The sequence below is a fragment of the Microtus pennsylvanicus genome, chromosome 21, assembly GCF_037038515.1.
Source record: "Microtus pennsylvanicus isolate mMicPen1 chromosome 21, mMicPen1.hap1, whole genome shotgun sequence".
NCBI classification, from domain to species: domain Eukaryota; kingdom Metazoa; phylum Chordata; class Mammalia; order Rodentia; family Cricetidae; genus Microtus; species Microtus pennsylvanicus.
In genome coordinates this window covers 10,822,289-10,849,363 of record NC_134599.1, presented here as the reverse complement: position 1 = coordinate 10,849,363, position 27,075 = coordinate 10,822,289, and the positions used below count along the sequence as shown (strand labels likewise).

At 45.9% G+C, this 27,075-nt stretch overlaps 1 protein-coding gene across 2 annotated transcripts in view; it reads left to right on the top strand.

Moving 5' to 3' along the window:
• The window catches only part of Jazf1 (JAZF zinc finger 1), a 305,134-nt gene that overhangs the window by 228,163 nt on the left and 49,896 nt on the right, over positions 1-27,075 (top strand). For both annotated transcript variants that reach the window (XM_075955216.1, XM_075955217.1), the window contains exon 3: positions 24,859-25,055. In XM_075955216.1, the coding sequence (XP_075811331.1) occupies positions 24,859-25,055 (197 nt within the window). The remainder of the gene's footprint in view (positions 1-24,858; positions 25,056-27,075) is intronic.

The following is a 27,075-nucleotide window of genomic DNA, read 5'->3' as shown; positions in this document are numbered from 1 at the left end:
GTCAGAGCTGACAACTCCTTTGTGACAATGTTGCAGAGATGCCGACCACGTGACCTCTGCCCTTACAAGTCTCTTGTCTCTCGGGGAAATACTATTAGCATGTGTAGGAAAACAGAAACGAACAAGTGCTGACTTCTGTGAATTCTCACAGTGGGAAGTGTGCTCACAACAGAGGGAAGTGCTGACTGGAGTGGCGGTAGAAGTATTGCTCGAGCCAGAGGGTGAAGGATCATTGGGATTTTTTTAAATTGAACTAAAAGCGAAAAAACAAACTTTAAATTTTCACAGCCTTGATGTTAGTTCAGGTGTGCTTGCCAATACTGCAGCAACAAATAATCTCTAGCTCTCAGTGACAAGAGTTTGTTCTCTTCGTGAGCCCGAGAGCTCACTTGAAGATGTTCCAGAACTCTGCCTGCTAGACCCATGTTCTGGAACCTGTGTCAGGGAGAAGCTTTGTTAGCATGTACACGTCACTGACCACAATCAAGCCACATGCTGTATCTCATTTCAAGGCGAATGAAGACATGCTGACCTATCATGTGGCAGGAAAGTGGAGAGCCAGAAATCCTGGGGAGGTAGCATCAGTGCCCGTCACCACCCCCTGTGGCCTCTTCAGGGAGGATGAAATGCTTGGTAGACCCAGTGAGTGAACGCAGCGTTTACACTAGCAAGCATGACCTATGGGTCCTACTGTGTGGGGACCCTAAAATAGCCTTCTCAGATCCGGCTTCTACTAGGAAACACCTTTGGCCTTCCCATCTGTGGGTGCCTCAGTGTCTCGCTGAAATGTCAGCAAAGAGCAGGTCATTAACTGTGTCACTAGTTTCTGTCCCAAACTCTTCTGTCTTTTGAATTCTCGGAAGGTTATGTGTTCTGGCCACAAATCTTGGATAATCTAAGTTCATTGGTTCTCATGCCAACATTATCCACATCACACTTTATCTAACATTCTGGAGGTGATAAATCCTGTGTTAATGAAGTTATTTGCAGCAAAATGTACCCTAGCTGTGGAACAAATTTCCCCCTTCTTGCTTTTCCACAAGACTCAGGGGATATTGTCCTGTAAGATCAGAGACTCAAATCAGTGCTAGCCTGTTCTACCTGAGGCCCCTCTTTGGCTGTTCGTTGCTTTCCCATCTCTGTGCAGTTCTTCGGCAAAGTGCTTACGCCAAAGTGTTCCAGGTCCAGAGAACAACATTGAGAAGACTCGGTTTCTTGTCCGGGCCCCAACATATGAAGTCCAGAGGTTCTTTACTCCCTTAAGAGTTTAAAAACCTGAAACAGTCCTGTAGCTCCCATGTCACTATGGGACCAGTTGTGTGAGCCGGGACCTGGCCTAGAAACTTAAAATCACACGCACACACAGACAGACAGAGAGACAGAGATGCAGACATGGGTCACTCTTGATACAAGAATGCCAAATGCCAAACTTTATTGTGCTCAGAGGCAGCTTATATAGAGATCCTTAGCCACACCCAGCTCTTGGGATCTTTCAACTACAAGCCCACCAAGCCTGCCATCAAGGTCTTATGCTCAGAGCAGCTGCAGGCAGGAAAGTAAGTCAAGGGGCCAGGGATCTGTAGCTCCCAGCAGAGGAGTAGATGGCTTGAAGAAAGCTTCTCTACTAATACATAAATCCCTCCTCCCTGCCCTCTGTCTCCAGACATGCCTGTAGGATGTGAGGAAATGCTGGCCGTCAGAACAGTGACACAGACATTTTGCTGGCACCTGTATGTGTGTTTGGAGGAGCAGATGAGTCTGAAGAACTAGTTGAAACCATTCAAAATGTACAGAAAGCCTACATATATTTTAAAAGAAGGTATATAAAGTATAAGGCCCCCTGTGCCTGCCGTAAAAATTGTAATACCTCTAAAAGCCTTTCTGGGGGCTTCTATCCTAGTCATTAAAGCGAAAGTTCTTACTGCTTCCTAAGATTGCGTTGGCCCCAGTGTCTCCCTCACAGTGTCGCTCCTGTGGGTGAGTCTGACTTTATCTCCTCCTGCCACCCTAAATCCCCTCAGTATATTTTAAAACCCCATCCTTGCCTTTTTAGTAATTTCTGTTCAGTTGGTTGGCTTTGTTTTTGTTGTTTTATTTGTTTGTTTTCTGTCAGGGGACCGGCGCCTCTTGTACTGTTCTCACAGGGCCAAGCTGCCTTGTATCTAGGAGATAGCTAACGATTTGTCAGCCACACATTGTTAAAATGGTGTGTCTACATCAAGGGAAGAATGTTCAAATGTTTAGAAGTATCAAGCAAGTGACATGAATCAGCAAACCTGACTATGTTCTAGAATAATAGAGAAAGAGTTTAAGAGCCCATAGCGCTTCTATGAGACATGGGTGGATGTTTCTCTTAAGCTCCTTATTGTCTCTGTGTAGGAGTTTGTGCCCACCAATATAAGAACTAATGCTTCAGAGCCTGGATCGTTGTAAGACTTGTCATATCTCATTCTTGGATCAGGCACTCTGTGGGCCATGTGTTGGTGACCTTTGGCCTGAGGGTAGCCATCAAAAACTTTTTGTTGAATTGCAATTTTCTTCTGTAGAAATGTCACATGTCACTCATATTAGGCTACGAATACTCTTTCTATAAAGGTCAAGCAGGAAATCTTCGTGTCAGAAATGACACTGTCACTTTAATGACACACATTAACAAACTCAGAGTGATATGCAGTGTTAACACTCTGTTAAATGGAGCCCTTCTCTAAAGCATCCAAATAAGAAAATGTTGGCCCTTTCTTGAAATGTTCCCAAACACATTTTTTTGGCCTGCTTCAAGTTATTTTTATTTCTTCTATAGGCTAAGGAATTGGTTCTAAAGTAAATATTAGATACCTCTGCTCAAACAGGGAGGAGCACCGAGCCATCTCTGGCATTCACAAGGTATAGGTCCTAGATGGGGTATGTTGATATTCTGTCCCATGCCTCAAGCATGTTGATGAATACATACAAATGCACATATGCATGCACACATTCACACCCAAACGCATATAAATATGAGACAGACTTATCCCACCTAAAAAATTACCAATTGACTGGCCAAACATATATTTTATTGGAAGCTTTGACATCTAGTACAGTTTAGTAATTTCTTTTCTTCTTCTTTTTCTTCTTCTCCCTTTTTTTTAAGTTTGGTTCTTGAACTTACAGATGTCTGCCTACCTCTGTCTCTGCCTGAGTGCTGTCTAAAGATGTGCACCACCACTTCCCAGCCTAAATTGGTGATTTCTAGAAACTAATTTCTTGGTGAATTGAATCATTGTGTATGTTCTAGCCCTCCCTGCTGTATGAAGGCTGTATGTAGGCTGAGACAGTCCCTAAGTGAGGAAGACTGCAGAGAAAAGCAAGAGTAGCTCATAGGCAAGTGACTGGCAAAGCAGGCAGTGCAAAGCCCAGGAATTCGTGTATTTGTAGACTGGGCTTTTGCAAATTTGCCTTCTCGCTAAAAACCTCTATGTAACCCCAGAACTGTTGCTTGAAGCATTTTGTTGTCACTTGTCAACTGCAGGCCCACAGCTTGAGGGCAAAGCGGGTGGGGCTCTGCCCTCTTTTTTCAACCACCTAGCAACAAGCGTCCTCTCCACAGGTCCATTTGGTGTCTTTTTTTCCCCTTTGTTTTAAAGTTTCATGCTTTTTGTTGACTTATCATAAAAATGCTCTCCAAGACTAGTCCCAAATTTTGTCTTGTATCTGGAAGCACAAGAGGGTGGTGATATGCCTTCTAGAGAAAATCCAAGCATTAGGTCAGCTTTCTCTAGGCAAGCATCACTCTGCAGCTGGTTGCAGCTTCAGAGAACCCACAGTGTGTCTATAAACAGAAACGCATATACAAGCATTGGAGCCAGACAGTGGTGGCACACAGCTTTAATCCCAGCACTCAGGTAAGCGGATCTCTGTGAGCTCAAGGCCACCCTGGTCTTCAGAGCTAGTTCTAGTTCTAAGACAGCCAGGGCTACACAGAGAAACCCTGTCTTCAAAAACAAAACAAAACAAAAAACCAAGTATTGAAGTGCATTTATGGGAAGCACAGCCCTTGCTTCCCTGAGTGGTAAGTGGTTCAGCTTCTTGAACTCACGAGAATCAACTGTAACCCTGTTTACAGGGCTAGAGTGGGAAGCACCTTGCTCTCCCCCTTTTGCCCTTAATAAGAATTGGCTCTTCCTCTCTCCAAAGCGCCACTAAATGTTGCCTCTGAGATGTCAGCAGCAAGCCTTTCTTTAGACCGAGTGTCCTTCTGAGGTTCTATTTTAGGAACTCGTTCCCTGGAGAATTCCAGCTCACTACAAAACACAGGTGTGTGGCTCTCTCCAGCGTCCCTACAAGTGTGCCCATGCACCCACTTAAATTATTTAAGGTGCAGGGATAAGCAGGTTAAGGTCATAGAGTTCTCAATGAGAACTGGCATCTAAGATGGATTCTAGTCTTTGGCTTAGAATCAAATCATCTCTTATAAGAACCCAGGTATTCACTAGGTAATATTTCACTGTTATCTTGAATAGTCAATAAATTAGATCCATCCTGTCTCAAATTTAATAGCTGCCTTATTAACCAAAATTGAGTATTAATAATAAAGTCAACATATTTACTGCCCTTCTTCAGTGGGATGATTTTCATTATTCATTACTCAATTACTTCTGCAGTAAAAGGAAATGAGTTATGATTTGTTGTGGATGAACACGTTATTAAATTAATGGCTTGTTTCAAATGTAAAACTTTGCACTTCACTTTATCTGGACAATAAACCTGCTCTAATCAGAACAGTAAAACCCACTCTATTTTTAATTACTCTACAATAATATATTGTCAATACCTGGAGTATGAAAACTCCAAGACGTAGTCATGGTCAAACTACGCAGCAACCCCAGTGAATGATGTAACAACCCACGGAAGATCTGTTGTTAGCCGCGAACAGAGCCGGCTTCACTGTCTACTGCCCCGTGCTGAAGTCAGGCCGAGCTCAGCTGGAAGAAGGCACTTGTTAACCAAGGAAAATGCATCTGAGAATTGGAAATATTTCTGTAAATGGAATGGGTGGCTTACCGTGGCCACCTCATGGAGGTAGCATTATGGAGATTCCCTGCTTTCAGCGAGGCAGAAAGCTTGATGTTCTCCGTGTTTATTTCATAATTACTCCATAAAATCCAAATGAAAGTTGTTGTTACCCGTAATTAATGACAGTTTAATAAAAAAAGAAGGGAGTCTGGCAGATGGCAATTATTTTTTAATAGGGCCTACGTGAAGGAGTTGGCCGCACAGTAAACTCTTGGCCATGATTTGTAGCTGAGACGGCTAGCGGTTGCCATCTTCTGGGTCACTGAGGCTGCTGCTATGCTTGCTCCAGTTAAGATTCTTCACATAAGTGGTGCTCTGGTTATGAATGAAGACAAAAACAACAAGTGATCCCATTAGCATGCCAGTCAGGGCCTTCCCTAGGACAGAGGAGTTCTGTGTGTGTCTTCAGGGCCCTTAGTCTAGAGCAGTGGTTCTCAGTCTTCCCAATACTGTGACCCTTTAATACAGTTCTTCATGTTGTGGGGTCCCCCAACCATAAAATTATTTTCTTTGCTACTTTATAACTACACTTTTGCTACTGTTATGAATTATAATGTAAATATCTGTGTTTTCCTATGAGCTTAGGCGACCTCTGTGAAAGGGTCATTTGACCCAAGGGGGTTGTGACCCACAGGTTGAAAATCGCTGGTCTGTGGACAAGTGGGCCTGAGCTAGATTCAAGAGTGAAGAGATGGGTACAGCAGGAAGGAACCCTGTGTATGGTGGAAGTTAATTCTCTTCTGTCCTTTTTAAGAAGTGGGAGGTGAAGGAAGAATGACAGTTCAATGCTAGCCATGGGCACCCTCCTGGACTGGAGGAGAGCAGGATTTTTCCAGTTTTAAAACTGGCCTGAGGGCTACTTGGAAGTAACGAGCAAACATAGTTCACAGCGTTCGGGACTCAGTGTGTGCCCTGCTCCAACCTCATCGTCCTGTGTTTCGAGCCTCATCTTATTTATTACCTGCTCCCAGTCACGTGCTTGAGGACCTTGTGCCTCCCGTACCAGGCTGCCAGCAGGACGTGGAGCAGAGTCCCCCGTGGCTTTCCTCCACCTTCCACCTGTAACTTCCCGTTCTTTCCGAACTAATGGAAATAAAGAATGGGCAACCCTTCTCCCACGTCACAGCTAAAAGCAAGGCCGAGAGGGGCTGACACAGACACAGCAGGGCAGGTGGATGCAGGTTTCTCTTGTCTGCGCTCCCCTCGCTACCACCCCCCTGAGAAGGAGCGAGAGCCAGTGTCCTTCAGTCAGAGCGGGAGGGTCTCAGTTCAGGAATGAAACGGAATGTCTGTGCTTGAATTTAAGGGTAAGGAGGAGTCTGGAAGGTTCCAGCAGTGGACTGAACATCTCCTGAAGATTTGAATCAGGCAGGAGGTGGTGGTCGGGAGAGAATGGGTTTGAGCTGCGCTCTGATGAAGAGCAAGGGATTTTAATGCAGAAGGCAACTAACTGCTGTAGTCTTGGTGCCTTCAGGTGACCAAACCTAACAAGCTCCCTCCACGTGTGGGCTCTTCTCATTCAGAGCAAAGATAAGCCAAGCCTTAGGAAAGACCTCACTGGCCTATTCACCCAAAAAACAAGGCCTTCTCTGGTATCATAGAGTTTCCCCCTTTTTAATGAATTGTGTGGTTAGAAAAGTTTTTTAAAATTTTAAAACAAAAATATGTAAGCTGTTCTGTAATGAATGCCCCCCCCCCCATTCCATTGGCCTGATGAGGAAGCCGCCTCCCACAACCTCAGCTGGTGAATTAACTCCTTCAGAGAAACCGGGGTTCTGTCAGTGAATACCCGCTAAGTGGCCCCCAGCATCCTCAGAGATACATTGTCTCCTCACAAAATCCCTGTGGTCTGCCAGGGAGTGATGCCGTTTGGAGGCCAGGCCCGCTGTGTAATTCAGCAGCACTGATTGGGAGGGAACGCGGCCTGTGCCAGTCACAGGCCAGGATAACAGGCCAGGATGGGGCAATCGTGGCCACACTGCTCCCTCTCTGGGCTTTCCCAGTTTGAATAGGCAACGCTGGCATTTTGTCTAATTCCAGCTTTCCATGAAGAAGCATGCATTCCTCTGCTAAATCTTGCACTGTGTCCTTAGGGCCACAGGAGGTGTGAATAGCCACCAAACTTATAAATTACAGTGGCTTTTTAAGTTTGCTTGTTGTAACCCTCACTTGATCTCAATGTCTTGCTGGCTCCTTTTTGCTGCGATAAAATACCCAAGAAAGCAACTTAGAGGAGAAAGCGTCTGTCTTACCTCGCAGTTCCAGGTTCCTCTGTCTGCAGGAACCTGAAACAGCTGGTCGCGGCTGCAGTGAAGGGCAGAGACAGAGAGGATGAGCGAATGCTGTGCTCAGCTCAGCTCAGCTCAGCGTCTCCATTCTTACTCGGTTCAGAATCCCTGCCCAAGGAATGGTGTCACCTCCGGGGGTGGATCTCCCCGCCCCAGTTAACGTAATTTAGACAACCCACACACACAAGCAAGCTCACAAACCAACTTAACCTAGACAGTCTCTTATTGAGACTCTCTTCCAGGCGACTCTAGAGCATGTCACATTGAAAGTTAAAATGAACAATTCCCTGTAAAGAAAATGCTCCATTTTGGCACAGATGGAGGAAATCTTCTCTAAGCCCCACCCGCCCTGTAGTAAGGAGCTGTTGGCAGTGATAGCTGCAGGGGAGGGAGGATCGTTCTTTCAGGCTGGCCCCACTAGTAGGTTTCCCACGCTCCCCGGCACTTAGCGCATCCTCATAAAGAGAAGCAGCAGCAGCAGCCGGAGGAGGACTTGCTGAAGGGGACATAGAAGGGGCTGGCGGAAGGGGGGTGGGTCTGATCATAAAGAAAAACACATCTTTGTGCAAAATGCTAGATAAACAAATAAATGTGCTTTTCATTACAAGAGGAATCTTGGGGCTAGGGACTTGGCTTTGTGGGGAAGAGTACTCTGAGAGCAAGAGGACCTGAGTTCAAATCCCAGCGCCCATGTAACAAGCTGAGTGTGGCTGAACATCCCAGTGACTCCAGCACTGGAGGGAAGGCAGGGCCCAAGGGTGCTCTGCCAGCAAGCCAGGCTGCAAAGCCAGGCTTCCGGTCCAGTGAAAGCCCTGGCCAGAGGCAGAAAGCAAGGCAGAGAGCCGTGGAGAGAGAAAACACTGGCATCTCTCGGGCCTCCATGGGAGCACAGACAGACACAGACATGCAATTGTCCCTGCACCACACACACACAAACAACACACGGGAAAAACAATTTTTATATTGAATAGAATTGTGCCCCAAATATTCATAAAAATACAAAAATAAGATGTTAAACCTTTTTAAAGAAAGTGTAAGAACTATTTCTCTCTGGAATAATTTGGAGGGCTCTCGTTCCTCTGAAGAAATGTGGGTGTCCCCCGGACTTATCCTCAGCTGTCACCCCACCTTCCCATGCTTGCCCTTCAGTCCCCTCCTCCAGTGTATGGTTTGTTCACACCCTGGAGTCTCAGCACCACTTAAGTCTCAGCACTTGCAAGCACAGTTCTTCTTAGCAGTTGAAACAGCACAGTGGATGGAGCTTGCTGTGACAGTAGAAAGTCCCCTTTCTGTGCTCATCCCCACAGGCCCAGCTGCCACCTGTGGCTGTGGACAGCTACGCTGGTTGACGGCAGAGGGCTTACCAAACATGCACAAAGCTGTGGGGTTGATCCCAGCACTGCTTAAACTGGGTGTGGTGACATATTCTTGTAAACTCAGCACGGGAGGTGGAGGCAGGAGGATCAGAAATTCTGATCATCCTTTTCTACATAAAGATGATAAGCTTGAGATCATTCTGTCTCAGAGTGGGGGGGGGGGGCACCTTGCATAGTGTGCACTAAATCGACCTCTTTAAAAATCCTAGATCTGGGACTGGAAAGATGGCTCAGTGGTTAAGCACACTTGCCACTATTGCACAGGACCCAAGTTCAGTTCCCAGAAGCCATGTTGGGTTGTTCACAACTTCCTGCAACTTCAGAATCTCCTTGGGGATTCATGTGTTGATGTTAAAGCCCAAATCTTCCCTTCTTCCTTCTGCATTATGAGTATTCATGACTCAGTCTGGCTATTTTAAGAATGAATCAGCTCACACACGATAGGGAGTACATAAGAAAAGTGTAGATTTAGACTGCTGAGTTAGGGGTTTACGTATTAGGAATGTTCTGAGCTATTCTCTGCAGCAGGAACAATATGAGAATTCCTTTGGGGCCTAAAAAAATTTACTGGGTTCCTTGGAATTATTTTAGTTAGAGTATTTCGACTTGTTTCCCAAGCCATAACAGGAATGGGGAAATGCCTCTGAGGCTCGCCGTTTGGGAAGTACGGAAAGATGTGGTTCCCCCCCCCCAAAATGTCCATGGCTTCAGTAGACATTCAGAGATTGGAGCAAGCAGCTTGTTTTTCTTGTGAAAGCGTGACGGAGAGGCTGCAGGTCACCAGACATGGCCTGTGTTGTTGTGTGCCAAAGTATCCACGAGCTTGAGTCGCCCCATAGGAAGTCTGGGCCTGGCTCATTCCTGCGCCGAAGTGGGCCTTTAAAGGTGGTGGCATGCTTTTAAATTCTGGCTGCAATCCATTAAAGCTTTAATTAACACTAATTAGGAATCTGGGGTAATTAGCTTGGCCTGAAATGGAGGCCTGTGGATGCTGTGAAGAAAGGCTCTGCTAAATAAACCAGCGGGATGAACAGTATTGTGGGGCCCATGCTTTTGGGGGAGCAACTGATGGTGTGGATTAGTGACTGCCTTGAGCATGCAAATGAGGGCTGTGGGCTCAACAGCAGAAGAGCTGGAGGCCCTCCACACACTTCATTAGCAGTTAAATACAGTGACATTTTTTTAAAGTTTAAACACCCTGCTCTTTTTCTTCCAAATAACCTATAAATTCCCTTATTTATAGAGCTGTGTATGGGGTGAAGCATGTGGGGTTAAGGTGGCTAGGGGATCTTGTGAAATACAAACTCATTTCAAAGGATTACTAAATAGTGGCTTTGGGACATTCCTTTTGCTCCTCAACTTGAACAGCGAAAGTCCCACCAGGCAGGGCAGAGCAGCCTCCCATGTGCACTGCAGCAGAGCCTCGGAACATTCCTGGGAGCCGTCGACTCAGACCGTCCGGATAAATGAGCCTTCAGCAGATCTCAATGACGGAGGCACCCGCAGTGGTCACACTTAGCGAGCCATGCAGTTTTGTTTTTAGCACTGTGCGCCCCTGGAGTTATGCTACACAACATCTTACTCGATTTTAGAGGCTGCACTGAAATCTTCTCCTTCCTTTTATCCCTTCCCCCTGTCTTTCTGTTAGAGTATTTTTATACCCCATGTATTTTTAAAGCACTTTGTGAACACAAGATGAAAAATATGTGAATGACCAATAATCGCAATCAAGAAAGGGAGAAAGTCAGTGAAAAAGAAGGCAGACGTCTGGTGCGCAGCCATCGCAATAGCGTTTGTGCCTTTTAAAAACTTATCTATCGGGGCTGGAGAGATGGCTCGGAGGTTAAGAGCATTGCCTGCGCTTCCAAAGGTCCTGAGTTCAATTCCCAGCAACCACATGGTGGCTCACAACCATCTGTAATGAGATCTTGTGCCCTCTTCTGGCCTGCAGGCATACACACAGACAGAATATTGTATACATGATAAATAAATATTAAAAAAAAAACTTATCTACCGAAATGCTTCAACTGTCGCTGTTGTCAGCCGCCTTGTCCTCTCCGCACCCATCACATACATGTGGTTTAGCTTGTCATTTCTCCACCCACAAATTCCTCATCAGGAAGAGGAAGAGATGGGAGGAACAGTCAAATCTCTTCAAAAAACAAAATGAAGATTATTCACATGTGTGCTTCCCTGAGTGACTGAACACCTCAGCATTCTGAGAGTCCAGCCTCCTGGAAAACAGAACACCAAAGGCAAAGCGCATACTTATAGGAACTTGAAAGATCGAATTGGCTTTTATTAGCAATTCTGGGGTGACACAGCAACCCATTCTGCAGAAAACAACTTGTTCTGGTGCTGAGGAGGTTGGCTCTGTGGGCAAAAAAGGGCTACAAAGGGCCAAGGGGACATAAAAGCAGATTGGCTCAAATTGTTTCCCTTGCAAGGTTAAGCAGAGGGGACTCCCATCCTAAGGTTCAAGGAACACCATCTCAAGCCATCTCTTTTGCCTGCCTATTAAGCTGCCTATTGTATAGAAGACTGCTGTTCAAGGTCAGCTGCATTAGTGTCACCTAGCAGGAGTGACTGCTCTCTGCTTGCTCTGGTCTTCTGGAGCCTAATGCAGGGGCTCAGTCCAAAACAATGGTCTCCCATGAATATGATTTAATACTCTTTAGAGCAATTAAACTGAACTCTTGCAATAAAAAGGGGGAAAGTCCCTTGGAAAAATACAAGCCCCCGAGGCCTGTGAAACTGAGATCTGTAAGTCTCAGATGCTCGCATGCATTCTGTATATTAAGGGATAGCCCATGTGTGGAGTCTACCTTACCCCCCAAATAGTTTCACCTCTAAGTGGATTCATCCATTTAAGAAGGCATCCTGTTACAGCTGGATAGGTGGTCCAGGGGTTAAGAGAGCTTGCTATCCTTCCAGAAGACCTGAGTTCAGTTCCTAGCACCCACATCTAGTGACTCACCACTTCCTGTAACTCCAGCACCAAAGGGCCCTCTTCTGTCCCTGTGGACATACACACAGACAACATACGCTCACACACACGTGAACACATAAAGATTTTAAGAACAAAACCTGCTGCTAATGTCACATTATTTCTAAACAGTCCATTGACTGTAACCTACATAGGTCAACACATAGCCACAAAAATAAATTCCATTGAGTAGCTGCCCATATGATGTCAGAGGCTTGGTTTGTCCCCACTTTCCTGTTAGAGCAGTGGTTCTCAACCTTCCTAATGCTGTGACCCTTTAATACAGCTCCTCATGTTGTGGTGACCCCCAACTATAACATTATTTTCATTGCTACTTCATAGCTATAATTTTACTAGGAGTCATAGCATAAATGTCTGATATGTAGGATATCTGATATGTGACCCCTGTGAAAGAGTTGTTTGACCCCCCCAAAGGGGCCATAACCTCCAGGTTCAGAACCAGTGTTCAAGGCAAATCATGACTGGTTCTGCAGTGAAGGAGAGGTGGAAGTTAGTTTTGGGAAGAGAAGTGGGCATCTCCACAGCCAGAGCAGCCATGAGCAGAAAGGGCTTGACTATTCCTGTTTATTTCTGGGAAGGTTGGGGTATTCGTACTACATCTGGGAAAGAGAGGAAACTTTCAGTGTGCATCTTACATTTTATACACAGCTCCAGATATACCTAGATACAGCTCCCTCTAGCAGAGGTCTGACTGTGATGGCGATTTTCAATGAAGTATGTTGAGACTCAAAGGTAATCCATGGCAGATTGGTCTCCATCTTGGTGGTTACTGGTCTTAATCCATTTCCTTGCTCCCATGTCATTGTTCTAACCAGACCCTCAGTTCCTATTTCTGTAATACGTTCATGAGTGATGCTGTCTGCTTTGTACTCTTGTTTGCCTTTGGGGCAGCTCTGGTTTGGGGCATATCCAGCTTTTTCTCTCAGGCATTGAGTCTGCCATCTTTAGTCTTAGGTAAAGTAATTGCCAGTTCAATTATGCCTGGGCTGAGACTCAGTAGAACTGCCAGTGGGTAGGAGTTACCCCTTTTCAGCTGTGCGGCATATCCATTGGCACTGGTGGCTACCCAGGTGGAAGACTGTGGGAATTTGCGGTTGGAAAAAGAAAATAGCACAGACAAGGATGCTGTGAAGTATTAGCCACACTGGTTGAGCAGAGCTCACAGTGACTGGCACTGAGTCACAAAATACACTGACGGGCTCCTGTGGAAGATCCTCCACCACCTCATTTGTTCGCCCCTCTGCCTTCTTCACATGGCATTTCACCATCCTCTGAGATACCACTGAGCACCCACCTTGGGGCTGGAAACAGAGAAAAAAAGGCATCCGCCTACGTCCAAGTTCACACAGTGTGAGCATTTGTGTGTGGAAATGGAGCCTTCTCGTTGAAAATTTAGCTCTGTTCCTTAGCTCTTTCTGGACTAGGTAGCATCCCCTGCAAGTGACTTTCTGTAGGAATTGCCCAACCAGATGGCTGTGTCTCTTACAAATAGTTTCTCAGAATCCCAGGGTGAAGGTCAGGGAGAACCAGTTTTCATAGACATGCCATGCCCATGAGGTGCTCCTGATGGGTACTCCTAAGCGGACCAAGTCTTCTCAAGTGTTCACCTCCTAAGGGCTTGACAGCAGCTTCTATGAGATCTTGGGATCTTGTCTGGTTGGTAATAAGGGACCTAATTTTTCAAGGCTCAGAAAACCAACCAAATCAAATTAGGAATAGGCCTCCAGATTGTGTTTTTCAGCCAGCAGGCAGTGTTGCATGTATACCACATATAGACTGTAAACAAAACTCCAAGAGATCCTAGATACAATTTCTTTTCTCCCATTTTTAAACTTCTTCCAACTAGGCAGTAGTGGCGCACGCCTTTAATCCCAGCCCTTGGGAGGCAAAGGCAGGCAGATCTCTGTAAACATGAGGTCTACAGTTCCAGGGCAGCCAGGGCTACACAAAGACACCCTCTTGAAAAAAATAAAATGAAATAAATAAAATAAACTTCTTCCAGTTTATGGGGAGAATTATAGCACATCTCATTAGCTGTGTTAGCCAATTTAGTTTGCTGTCGGAGGAGAAACGGGAAACTCAGAGACCATTCGTAGTTCATACACAAGATCTCATAAACAGCAGGTTCTTTGTGTCCATTGGTTTTTACATGAATGCCAAACTAACAATGAAACCCATGTGTAAGGAGCAGGTATCGTTGTTCCCAGTTCAGAGGAAGCTGGGGTTGGGGGCAGGCAGTTTGCAAAGGGAGGTCTGCCTTCCAAGCCTAGGGCTGTTCTGGAACCTTAGAACTCTTTTATTCTTAGCATAACAATGAAAAAGATCATATTTTAATTTATTTGTGGCTAAAGTAAATAAAAAGTAATTACTTCCCTGATAATTTATGTTGACCTGTGACTTCTGAGGGTGGTTGCTGTACCCCAAGGGAGCCAGTACTTTCTCTATGGTGAGGCTGGTCATATACTCCACAGTGCTGAGGAAAACAGCCAGCATTTGTTCGGAAAATACAGAAAAATGGTGTTTCAGGGAAGGGGTCCTGATTGTGGTTCCCGCTGCCTAGATGTGGTACATGGATTTCATTTAAGTGATTAAATTTAGGGTGAGATACTGCTTTTTAAAAAAGTAGGAGAAGGGGAGGCAGGGAGGGAGGAAAGGAGGGACAGAGAGAGGGGAGAAAATCCCGAGTATTATCTACAGAACAGCCTCTGGTCGCGGGGTGGTGCTGCCTAGAAGATGGTGTACACAGGCTGTTTTTTCTTGGCGCCAGTTTCTTCTTGATCTTCTTTATTCAGACAGAATTATAACAACAGAACATAGGAAAATGAACTTAGTTTTCTTTCTTTAGTTTTCTTTCTTTTTTTAATTTTTTTCTTTTTATTTATTTATTTATTTTTGTTTTTTTTTGAGACAGGGTTTCTCCGTAGCTTTGGTGCCTGTTCTGGAACTAGCTCTTGTAGACCAAGCTGCCCTCGAACTCACAGAGATCTTCCTGCCTCTGCCTCCCGAGTGCTGGGATTAAAGGCGTGCAACACCACTGCCCAGTGTACTTAAAGTTTTCTGACCTAGAAAAGATAATATAAAATTTCTCTTGATCATTACTCAATAATTTTATCATATATACATTGTAATATATAATTTGTAACATTATTGATATTTATTTTATAGATACAAAGTATTATAAAGACCCATCTTACTAAAAATATCCAACTTAGTTTTCTATCATTATTGAAAATTCAGTTTTAGCACGGGAGGGATGGATGAGCAGTTAAGCACATGTACGCTGTTGCAGAGGAACTACATTCAACCCCCAGAACCTACGCGGGGCAGCTCTAGGGTGCTCTGGCGTGCACCTGAACCTACACGGGGAAGCTCTAGGGTGCTCTGGCGTGCACCTGAATCTACACGGGGCAGCTCTAGGGTGCTCCGGCGTGCACCTGAATCTACACGGGGCAGCTCTAGGGTGCTCCGGCGTGCACCTGAATCTACACGGGGCAGCTCTAGGATGCTCCGGCGTGCACCTGAACCTACACGGGGCAGCTCTAGGGTGCTCTGGTGTGCACCTGAACCTACACGGGGCAGCTCTAGGGTGCTCTGGCGTGCACCTGAACCTACACGGGGAAGCTCTAGGGTGCTCTGGCGTGCACCTGAACCTACACGGGGCAGCTCTAGGGTGCTCTGGCGTGCACCTGAACCTACACGGGGCAGCTCTAGGGTGCTCTGGCGTGCACCTGAACCTACACGGGGCAGCTCTAGGGTGCTCTGGCGTGCACCTGAACCTACACGGGGCAGCTCTAGGGTGCTCTGGCGTGCACCTGAACCTACACGGGGCAGCTCTAGGGTGCTCTGGTGTGCACCTGAACCTACACGGGGCAGCTCTAGGGTGCTCTGGCGTGCACCTGAACTCACATGTGCACACCACCTACCCCCCCCATAGTTAACAAATACAAAATAATCTTTAAAAGCTTTCAGCTTTAAGGATGCTGAGCAAAGTGTGTGTTTACATTTGAGTGGTATTGATTGTTATGTGTTGGCCAAAAGGAAAGATGACAAACCCAAGCATAGCCAGAGCCAGCAGCTTCTCCCAGGGACCGGAAGAAGGGCGAGCAAGCAGCACAGGAGACAGAGGATGCAGGATGACCCTGATCCCTTGCCATGTACCCAGAAGAGATTATTTCAGAAGTTGGAGGGCGAGCTCAATGGTGAGAGCCACATGAAATGAGAGAAGCCAGGGCTTTGTTTCTCAGTCCCACACAGACAGAAACAAAGCTAAAAGAAAGAGAAGGGGCTTTTTTTCCCCTGTCTTGGAGCTACTCAAGGATATCTCCACATAGGCCAGAAGTAAAAACTTAGTAAGGAAATAATGCCTCTGCAGTAGCAAGCCTGTTGGTGTTTGATTGTTGGTGCCTCCAGACAATGTCCACAGTGGAGGTGAGTGCGGGATAACATGCACACGCACACGCACGCACGCACACACACACACACACACACACACGCACGCACACACACCATGGAGACAGCAAGGCTCTGGGATAGGATAGCTTTCCCCTGCTGCTGCCTTCACTTTGCTGCGTTGCATTAGCATTCTAGTGGCAGCAGACTTTTAAATTTTTTACTATTTTCTTTAAATGGCATGTACCTGTGTGTGGGCTTCTGCACAACGAATACAGTGCCCAAGGAGGCCACAGAGGACATCAGATCCCCTGGAGCAGGAGTTATCGGCTTTAACGGGCAGCCTGGAATCAATGCCAGGAGTCAAACTCAGGACGAGCAGTCTTCACTCTTGACTGCTGAGCCCTCTCTCCAGCCCTAGGCAGCATGTCAAAGGCCCCTCACTCACTTGATACTGCCAAAGTTTTATAAAGTTTACCAGTCTCCCCAGGGGCTTCGGGTCAAACAAAGGAGGTCTCTAGGATGAAAAGAAACAGGATTATTCAAAGCTTTTTAAAAACCCTTCTGAAACTGGTTTACTTAGGAGTTCAAGTTTCTCTCTGTTGAAATGACTTCCTAAATTCCCAGGTCAAAAGAAAAGACCATTCTGTTCATGAATGAGCTATGACAAACTACAGTCATGTTGGCTGAGCTCAACTCTTGTTTCATTGACCAGTCGCGTTAACCAAGTGGCTGCTAAAATCAGAAGACCCACTCCTGGTTTTACCAGCAGGTGGGAATTGAACGCCATCATTCCATGAAGAACTAGATCTCTGACGCACAGACCACACTTGGTCACGTGCTGAAATACACCTGCTATCCCGAGCTGCTTTCCCAGAGCCTTGGGTACACAGCATGGCTCTGCTGACTCACTGGCTCTGTGGCGTCCTTGGCATGCCGGAAGTTACTTAGGGCAGCACAGCACGTCGTTGGAAGCTCTTCTCAGAGGCACCCACAGTTGATTTGTTCCTTGTGGCAGGGCCCACAGGGCCACTGAAAAGGCGGAGCAAAGCTTACAGCTTCAAGGGAAGCACAGTAGCCTTGATACTTTCTGAGGGCTTGGAGCCGTGAGTGCCTCCGTGAAGCTCCTCAATGCGGATGGTGGCTTGTAACCTGGAGGGAGCATCTCCCATGATCCCCCCCTATGGAAGGGTACCCCAACTGTTTGATTCCGCTCCAGAGCCAAGGCAGAGAAATCAAGAGGATGGTGTGTTCACAGACAGCCCACTGCATCGTTTCTAACGGAAGGACTGGGCTCTTTGCCTTTCAGCCACTTTCAGCCACTGTGAAGACAGCTTACAGAATCAACATAGCCGGGCATGGTACTTGCTGTCTCAGCTCACAAGTGGCCAGGTGGGGATTGCAGCGATGAAAGACTTGTGAGCTTAGAGGTCCAGTTCTGGTACTGTTCACATTGCTGTCAAGCACAAAGTGTCAGGTGCTGCTGAGGGATTTGTGTGACTCACTCACTCCTCATACTGCAGCTGAGTTGGCCCATTACTGATGGGAAAACTGAGGCCTCCACAGAGGGGTTAAATAGATTATTAGGGGGTCACACAGCTAGACAGACTAGATCAGATAATCGAACAGAGTCAGTCTACTTCCAAAGTCTACCCTCTACCTGCCACAATAATATATTCAAACCCCAGGCCATAGCCTGTTGGCATAAAAACATTAGCGTAAGCCGAGCATGGTGGCCCACAACTGTAACCCCAGCACTCAGGAGGCTGAGGCAAGAGGACTGAAAGTTTAAGGTCAGCCTGCACTGCACAGTTGAAACTGCATCAGAAAGAAAGGGGAAAGAATGAACGGAGTGCTCATGAGCATACTTGTTAATTGAAATAACAAACGGAAAATCAGGCATCTTATGTGTCATAAAGAGTATTCTTTCAATTCTATTTCTAATATTTACATAAGAATGTGTCTCCCAGGGTTGGAGGGATGGCTCAGAGATTAGAGCAATTGTTGTCCTTGCAGTGAGCCCTCATTTGATTCCCAGCACCCACCCACATAGTGGTTCACAACTACAGTTCCAGAGGAACCAATGCAGCCTTCTGGCCTCTGAGAACACCAGGCATGCATGTCAGAAGGTACTTATACATACATGCAGGCAAAACATGCATAAAAGAAAATGAATAAATCTAACAAAACACTTAAATGTGTTATTCATGACTCTAGGTTGTTTCATAATTTTCCATATTTCATGAAGGTATTTTGGGCAAATACCATATTCCAATATTATATGGCACTCCTGGCAAGGTTGGGGGCAGTGTCTTGCAGTCCAACAATGTTACTCCTTACACAGTGAAGCCAGTGAGCCCTTCCACCCTCAGTATGAAGCAGGCAAGTGGCTTTTGGGCAGCAGTCAAGGTTTATCTTCAGTGCTTTGTGTTTAAATGTCTAGTTTTCAGAGCTTTGGCGGTTCCAGAAACGGGTTATGGATCTGTTTTAGATAGGTGTAACAGTCTGGGATACATACATACATGTCAGAAGATTATAGATTGGAGACAACTGGGGCTTGGAGAATGTGAGCATGCTGAACATGCTGATGCCCTTGAGCCAGGCTGAGGGGGCATAACAACAGGTTGCAGCACCCAGCCACAGTCCTCTGTGTCAGCAGGCAGGAGGACCAGGCCTGAAGGGTGCGGGACTGCCCCAGGGCAGCCCCCTGACAATGCGCTGCTCAGACTTCCCCACGGTCCCACAAACCCAGTTCTTTTCAGATTTTTCCAAGAAACACTAAAGTTTCCAATGGTCACTTCCATTTCAGGACCTCCAGTGTCACAGAAAGCCAAGTGGCACTGTCCTTATCCCCTGAAGAACAGACACGAGTGTTTTAGCCAGTGAGTGAGATGGCAGTGGAGTGTCTGTCCAGGTCTCAGAAAGTACTATAAATTTCCCGAGTTTGTGGTTGCGACTGGTCTCCCTGGAGCGGCAGCTGCCATTCCAGTTCACGCTTAACCTGCCAGCCGGAGAGAGCGTTGTGGTCTATAGACTTAAAAAGTTTATAATGGAGTCTTGAGAATTTACTTAAGAAATATGTACTTCCCCTCACAATAACAAATATTACTACAAATGGCTGTGTTAAATTATGGTCACTTAGGCATTTCTGATTTGTAGGAAAATTAAAATTAATCCTATAGCAGCTTCAGTTTCAAAATCAAAACATTGCCCTGCTGACCGCAGACTTCCAGGCTGTTAGTCAACAGTGAATGGAGTCTCCAGTGGCCACTTTTCCTTTAAAACACACTCGGTTTCTCTATGTACAATATATACATTAGGAAGAAAACCCTGAAAAGATCAGCTGTGTTTGAATCTGGGTAATAAGTCTCCTGGAAAAACAAGTTATAAAAGAAACTTCAAAGCTTTTGGTAATGTTGGGCACGTGGGTCATAATGTTATTATGCATTAAACTTGGCAAATAAGCTCATTTACTCATTGTATCCAGAATTTAAAGATTGTTTTAAAATATTACAAAATTCATAGAAAATGCGTTGAGATGTATTCCTTTTAATAATGTTACAAAGAAAAGGAAGCCTTTCTTGCCTCCCCTCTTCTTTTTCCTGGCTACTTCCTTCAGTGAGTAGACAAGGAGCCTGATTTGAATGCTTTTTTCCCATATTAAAAATAAGATTACAATGTCTATTGACTAATATTTAGTAGCTAATTCTTGAAGAGGAACAAGTCCTGAGTGGTAGCATTTGCCCATTTCTGTGGTGTTAAGTATGCCCACTGTGGCAGTTCCCAGCTACCACTGGGGTGCTACAGAGCAGAGACTGTGGCATCTTTTCACCCAGTGGACCCAGCATTAATGTAAGTAACCTTGAGGTCCTAGGTCAGAGTAAAATGCAGTAGGATAATTAAGAACCAGTGAACCTTTGTTTTTAATACATTTTATTTAACGAAAACTTTACATAATTTAACATTTAATAATAGTTATGTTTAACATCCTGTTTATAAAGTCCCTGAAATTAAATGGCTTGCCCTTACAAGCCAGTGTTACCTGAGTCCAGTAGCCTGTCTCAGCGGGCACCACTGCAGAGCAGAGGGAAATGGGAAGACACAGCAGCCGTCAGAAAATACTCACTGAGGTCGGAAGAGCAGTCTCCAGGGCCAGCCGCCACTGCAGCAGTTGCCTGAGACTTCAAGGACTCCCCTCCTGACCGCCCACCTGGGTACCACCCACTCACACCTGCATGCTTCAGGGGAGTCTCCTTGTGCATCCCCAGACCAAAACCCTTGAGAATTTGACGGCTCATCTTTAACACACAACCAGCAGGCAGTTCTCCATGGGAGCTACCGATTCAGTCTACAAGACTTGCCGACTTTCACGCCACTCCCCCACTCACCAATCCTGGTGGCCTTGAGCAGGTCACCTCACTCATTAGTAACTGCGAAGTGAGTGTATTGCACGGGGGATCTGACTTAACTAAAGTTTCTGCTAGTTCTGAATTCCTCCTGTCTCCTGTGATCACTGAGAGCCCCTGATGATGTCCACCCCCTAAGGAAGGCTCCTCAGGCCACAGGACATTGGCATCCTCAGCTTTTCTCAGCTGCAGAATGGAAGTGTTTCCAGTCATATAGTGGAAAGGGCATGTCTGTGAAATGCCAGGGTGTATCCGCATGTGGCTGGCGTGGAGCTGCCTTCCTGGTATAGCTGAGACATGGAGCTTCTCTTCTTGCCAGAAACCACCCTTCTTCTTCACCTTGTCTCTTAACTGGCATCCCCCGTAGTTCCTCATTTTTGGGAACATGCCCACCTCTTGACTAACAAGCATATTGAGGGAACTTGGCTTAAAGCTTTAGAGTTGAGTAAATCTCAAGTCTTCATATAGAAAAAGACTTAAGAGGCCAACAAAGGAGGATTGCCAGCTCAAGGCCAGCCCAAGCTTTTTTTTTATTTTTTTATTTTTAAATTTATTTATTTATTTATTAAAGATTTCTGCCTCCTCCCCGCCTCCCATTTCCCTCCCCCTCCCCCGATCAAGTCCCCCTCCCTCATCTGCTCGAAGAGCAATCAGGGTTCCCTGACGTGTGGGAAGTCCAAGGACCACCCACCTCTATCCAGGTCTAGTAAGGTGAGCATCCAAACTGCCTAGGCTCCCACAAAGCCAGTATGTGCAGTAGGATCAAAAACCCATTGCCATTGTTCTTGAGTTCTCAGTAGTCCTCATTGTCCACTATGTTCAGCAAGTCCGGATTTATCCCATGCTTTTTCAGACGCAGGCCAGCTGGCCTTAGTGGTACACAGCTTACAGCCCAAGCTTTATAACAAGACTCTGTGTCAACCCTTTCCTCAAAGACAAGTAATGTAAGTCATGCTGGGAAGAGGGATGAAAGGGTAGGCCCACTGTGCTTGGGAAACACCATTTAACCAGAACTTGCACTGGTGTGGTATTCGGTGTGTGTGTGTGTGTGTGTGTGTGTGTGTGTGTGTGTGTGTGTGTGTTACTGGAAGTGTATTATGCAGCTGTGTATTTTGTGGATCAAGTTTGGCATGATCTATGGCTGGGGAAGACTAAGGGGAGGAGGGCCGGTGTGGTTCTTGGTGAGCGTGTTTCTTGTTTAGTGCATTACATGAGTGCCTTGTGCTCACACAGAAAGTACTTAGAAAAAGCAAGTCAAAGATAAACTGTCCTCTGTACCCCAACTAAACCACACGGGTGTGACTTTGGTGGGAAAGAAGGAACTATGGCTGCACTTACAGTTACTTTATACCTGAGCTAAAAGGGTATTTACTTTTTTAAAGTAGGCGTGACTGGACTGGAGAAATGGCTTAGCTGTTAAAGGCAAGGCTCACAACCAAAAATATAAAGTAATAGTGACTTTGATGCCTTTTTCTTCCATTTTTCTTTGTGAGGCACTGATGCATTTTAACCAAAGAGAAGCTGTGATGAGGACTCCCACATATTTTGACCAGTTTCTATCTGACACAATATGCATTCTCCAGGCCCGCTCCCATCACTCCGTGGGTGGGATTTCTGCTTACCCAGGTCCTTTTAGAACCAACTCAAAAAATTTGTCATTGAGTAAGGCTGACCAAGTACTAAGACACACCACATTGTGGTACTTTGTAGAATAACAGTTTTTACTTTTGAGTCCCTTGCAATATGACAGGCAGGTTGCCACAGTCAGTCTTCACCAAGACCTCTGCAGTGGCTGTGGTCCATTATCAAGTCTGCTGCAGCTTAGATAGCACCGGTAGGTGACTGCCGCTGGAGGCTCCACCCACAGTCCAGACACGGCACCTACTGTCTCACAAGGATGCCTGGTTCCAAAGCCCCACAGAATCCCAGACTCCTGTGAGTATAGACAGATGGTGATGTAGGACAAGGCTCATAATTATCTCTTAAGAGTGTGGACTGTCAGCTTAGCTGGTTGCCGGATAAACAATGATCTATAAAAGATGTGTGACTTTACCTGCTGTCATGGCAGGCGCATGACTCTAAATGCTCCAAACATCAGACTTCTCTATTGGAGATGTTCAGCTGATAATTATGCAAATATTCTAAATTTCACAAACCTTCAAAGCTCTGGTCTCAGTATCATCAGCGGAGAGCTATCAACCTGTATTCTCATTCTACAGAGACCAACGCTAAGGTTTGGGAGATTTGCCACTTTGCCCCAACTCACAGAGTAGCCCAGCAGAGTTAAACCCTGGCGCTTCTGACTCCACATACCACACTCTTAACTAAAGTTCAAGCTGTTCACTTTTTTCTGCCCAATGAAAGGAAATAGTTGTGTTTTCTGACCATGTGAATTCCCCCACCACTGAGGACAATTGGTCTTCCTGGAAGAAGCTGTATGGTTAGATTGTGGTTTTGTCCACTCCCTGGCACACAGAGCACCCCATTTTCAGATACTAAGCACTGTGCCAGTTAGTGGTTCTATTTGAAATAGCAAAAGGAAGCCACAGCTCATTGCCTTTTTTGATTCTGCGCATCTACAGTTTGAGTAGAGGTTTGGAGGATGGGAGGAAAGCAGTTGAGGAGCTGAGGAACCAAATTTTCGCCTGAGACTAAACTGGTTTGGGCTCCTGGGTGCAAATGGTCCTCAGTGCTCTGGGGTTCCTTGCTCAATCACTGTCATAAACCATCACCATTTTATGGCTCAAACCTATTCCTGCACAGCTCAACATAGAAAAGTCACTTTGTGTATCTGGATCTTGTTGCAGGAATCATTTAGGAAACAGACCATCTCTTTTGGTTTATGGAGACAGGACTTCTCTGTGTAACAACTCTGGCTGTCCTGGAACTCACTTTTTTTTTCTTTTTTTTTTTTTTTTTTGGATTTTCGAGACAGGGTTTCTCCGTAGCTTTTGGTTCCTGTCCTGGAACTAGCTCTTGTAGACCAGGCTGGCCTCGAACTCACAGAGATCCGCCTGCCTCTGCCTCCCGAGTGCTGGGATTCTGGAACTCACTTTGTAGACTAGGCAGGTCTTGCACTCACAGAGATCCACCTACCTCTGCCTCCAGAGTGCTGAGATTAAAGGTGTGCACCACCATGCGTGACGAGGAATGAGCCATCTTTGTTCCAAATATAAAAGTAGGAATTTAAAGATACTGGGACAGTATTAATATTGTTTTGTTTGATGTTTAATTGACTCTAAGAACCATCTGTTAACTTCCAAAATTTCATAGCATAGAGAAGAAAAACACTCGGGAATTTTGTAAGCAGAACGTGAAGTGGATTTGGTGAGGTGCTATGACGAAGTACACTACAGTTAATTTACAACGACTTGTATTGAGCTGGTCAGACTGCAACTACTGGGGAAGACTTGGGAGGTGCAGGAGCGTTCCGCCTCACAGCCCAGGCAGACACAAGTGTCTGTTATTACCTGAACGCTTTCAGAGTCTCTAGCCACTGTGCTCATCATGACAGTGTCCAGAAATGCAGCTGACAAAGTCTGCCTGCCACTAATACAGAAATATCTGGTCTTTAGGTAAAGGCTACCACTTCCAAACTGTCTGGTGTCTCATGTTACATAGACTTAGGAAACATTAGATTATACAGGAATAAGAGAATAGACATTGGGAGAATACCTGGATATGTCCAGATGAAGCAAGCAGGGCATAAGGCCTCCTTCCAAAAAAAAAAAAACACACAGAACTTAGGCAGGCCCATGGGCAGGATGGGGTGACCTTCCTCTTTATCCTGCCCCCACACCCCTCGACTCTGCTTGAGCTGCTGAGCACAGCCATTCTGCAGCTGTGGACCTAGCAGAGCTTGGCAGTGTGCTCAGACCCCAAGAAACCAGAAGCATTTCAACTCCAAATAACAATATGAAAACCTAGAGAAACGAATGTTTCGAGGGAGCAGATATAGATGAGCCCATGGCTGTTAAGCATCAGTCAGTGGTTTGAGCACTAATGCTATGGGACGGAAGCTCCCAACTCAGAAATGGCCAGGCACTTATGAATGGTGGCCTTCTTCTGGGGAGGGGGAGAACCTCCCAAGAGAAAGGCTCTTGAAAGGGAAGACATTTAGTTGAGTGCAGATCTGTATCGGGGTTTCCTGGCAGAAATAGGGGCCTAATTTGGAGGAAACCGAGAAGCAACAAGCTAGAAAGGTGCTTCATTGCATGGGAAATGGCGCGCTTTCATGAGACTTCAACCTGCTACCAAGTGTCCTCCCCAGGGCAGAGCATCTGTCAGACTCCACTGTCACTTCTAGGGCCTTGGCTGATCACCTGCAACTGTCATTTCAGATTCATGACAGATGCTGCACGCCGAGAACAGGAGTCCCTGAAGAAGAAGATTCAGCCGAAGCTTTCACTGACCCTGTCCAGCTCCGTGTCTCGAGGAAATGTGTCCACTCCACCACGTCATAGCAGCGGAAGCCTTACGCCCCCTGTGACCCCGCCCATCACTCCCTCCTCTTCATTCCGCAGCAGCACTCCAACAGGTAAGCAGCTCCATGGCTGATCCTTGCGCTGTCCGTTCTTCCGTTCGTTAACTTTAAGCAGTGACGGAGTGTGTGCATGTCTATGGTGGTGTCATAGGCTATAAGACCTACTGCTGTGTGCGAGCTAGCAATCGTGTTTCATCTGCTCAGTTTCTTGACAAGGGTAAGGCACCATGCCAGTCCACCCGTACACAGTGGGGCGCTGGGACATTCCTTATACCTATCTCCCTGTTTTTGCTTATTCTTGACATTTTTCTTAATAAGGAACAAAAACATTCGCCTTCTTCACATCAGATACTGAGCTATGGAAGTGGGCAGACCCTGTCTCAGTCTTTCACCTGGTAGAAGCTATTGTTATCTTGCCAAGTGTAGTGATGATTAAACACTGAAATAGGGCCAAAGCTGAAGTTAAACATATCAACTCAATCCGTGTATAAAGCAGACTATAGGATGATGAACTTGGGTCCCTGACAATTGAGTTTCCTAGTGCATCTTTTCCAAGTTCATTTGTTCCCCAGACCATCCTTCTAAACTCACTAAGAGCATCCCAGAGGGCACTCCAGTCCCTGAGGTGATCACATGCTTCACTACAAGGCAGGGGTGTAAAGAAGGGAGTGGGGACTGGGAAGGTCATTTTTAGTACTATCTGAGAAGCAGGAGCAGCTTGTCTCCTCTCCCATTGTAGGAATAAGGACTATCACTAATCTAAGAAGACCATGAGTAAGTACAGTGTTGTTATCTGAAATCATGTCATCTAGAACTCAATGACATGAGCACCTCCAGGGCCAGCTTGCCCTGGAAGAAGAGGCTCGTGAAGAGACGGTGGAGTTAGTAAGTCATCGTGAGAAGGAAGGAGTGTTACTGGGAAACGGGGAAGGAAGTATGTCCCACTGTACCACAGTGTCACGTGGGAGAGCCTGCGTGTCCACAGCGGGCCACAGTGCCAGACTGAGGAGAAAGCTGAGGTGGTGGCAGAGCCTAGGACACATGGCTCTTGTTAGAGATTCTGGTCAGTCCTAAGAGAAAAGCTAAGCCATTTGGGAGGGCAGCAGCATCTCTTCAACATCACCTCCTTGACTGAGATGTGCAGGTCCCACGTCCCCCTTTTTCTATCTCCTATCAAGGGAGGTAGTCAGAGTTGTACTCCTCAAAATGCACGTCACACTTTAATTAATTCGTTAATTAATCAATTAATTCACAAAATATTGGGGTAAAAGGGCCCTCCAGTGTCTGGGAAGATGTTTGGTTTAACAAAGTTAAAGGAGAGTCCTTAGTGTGAGGCTCAATATTCATGATTATACTCCAAAGAAAAATCTGGAGAGCGCCCAGTCTTAATAGCCACTTTCATCTCATAATGGATGGATATCCTTAGTTTATCCAGAATTAAGCACTTTGGATACAGGAAAGGTGTAGTAAGCAAGGGACCTGAATTTCCTCTGAGTTCTTCAGAAATGTTACTACCTTAAGCAAGTCCCGAAGTGCTCTAGCTTGCTGAGCGTTAAAGTCAGTCTCCCAGCACTGTTGGGAAGATTCAGGTTGTAGGGAGTGTGACCTTGGATCCTCCTACACTCTGTTTTCTGAACACTGGCTTCCAGAATCTTTGCTTAATGTTTATCATGTAAATCTGCGCGTGCTGGATCCTCTTCCCTGTGGTTCTCTACAGTGTTTATTCATATGGAATATGAATTGTGGGGGCAAGCAGTCTCCAGCAGAATGTGTTTCATACTTGAGGTAATGCAGACTGACTCACGGCCCACACCAGATAAACAGGACTGCCCCAATTAGTAACAGGCACCTTGAGCCCCGTGAATAGCAGGACAGTTTGAAGTGAGAGTTTATTATTTTTCATGTAAGAATGTGTGGAAGAAATGGAATCATTTCTTTTCCTGCAGTCATAAAGAAATTTTTATAACACCCTGTCCGTTTTAGCAATTTCCCACCGAAAGAATTAATTTATGTCCTGGGGGAAATGTATCATTTTCAGTCTGTCAGGATCACCGTTAAGTTATTTGCTGCTTGA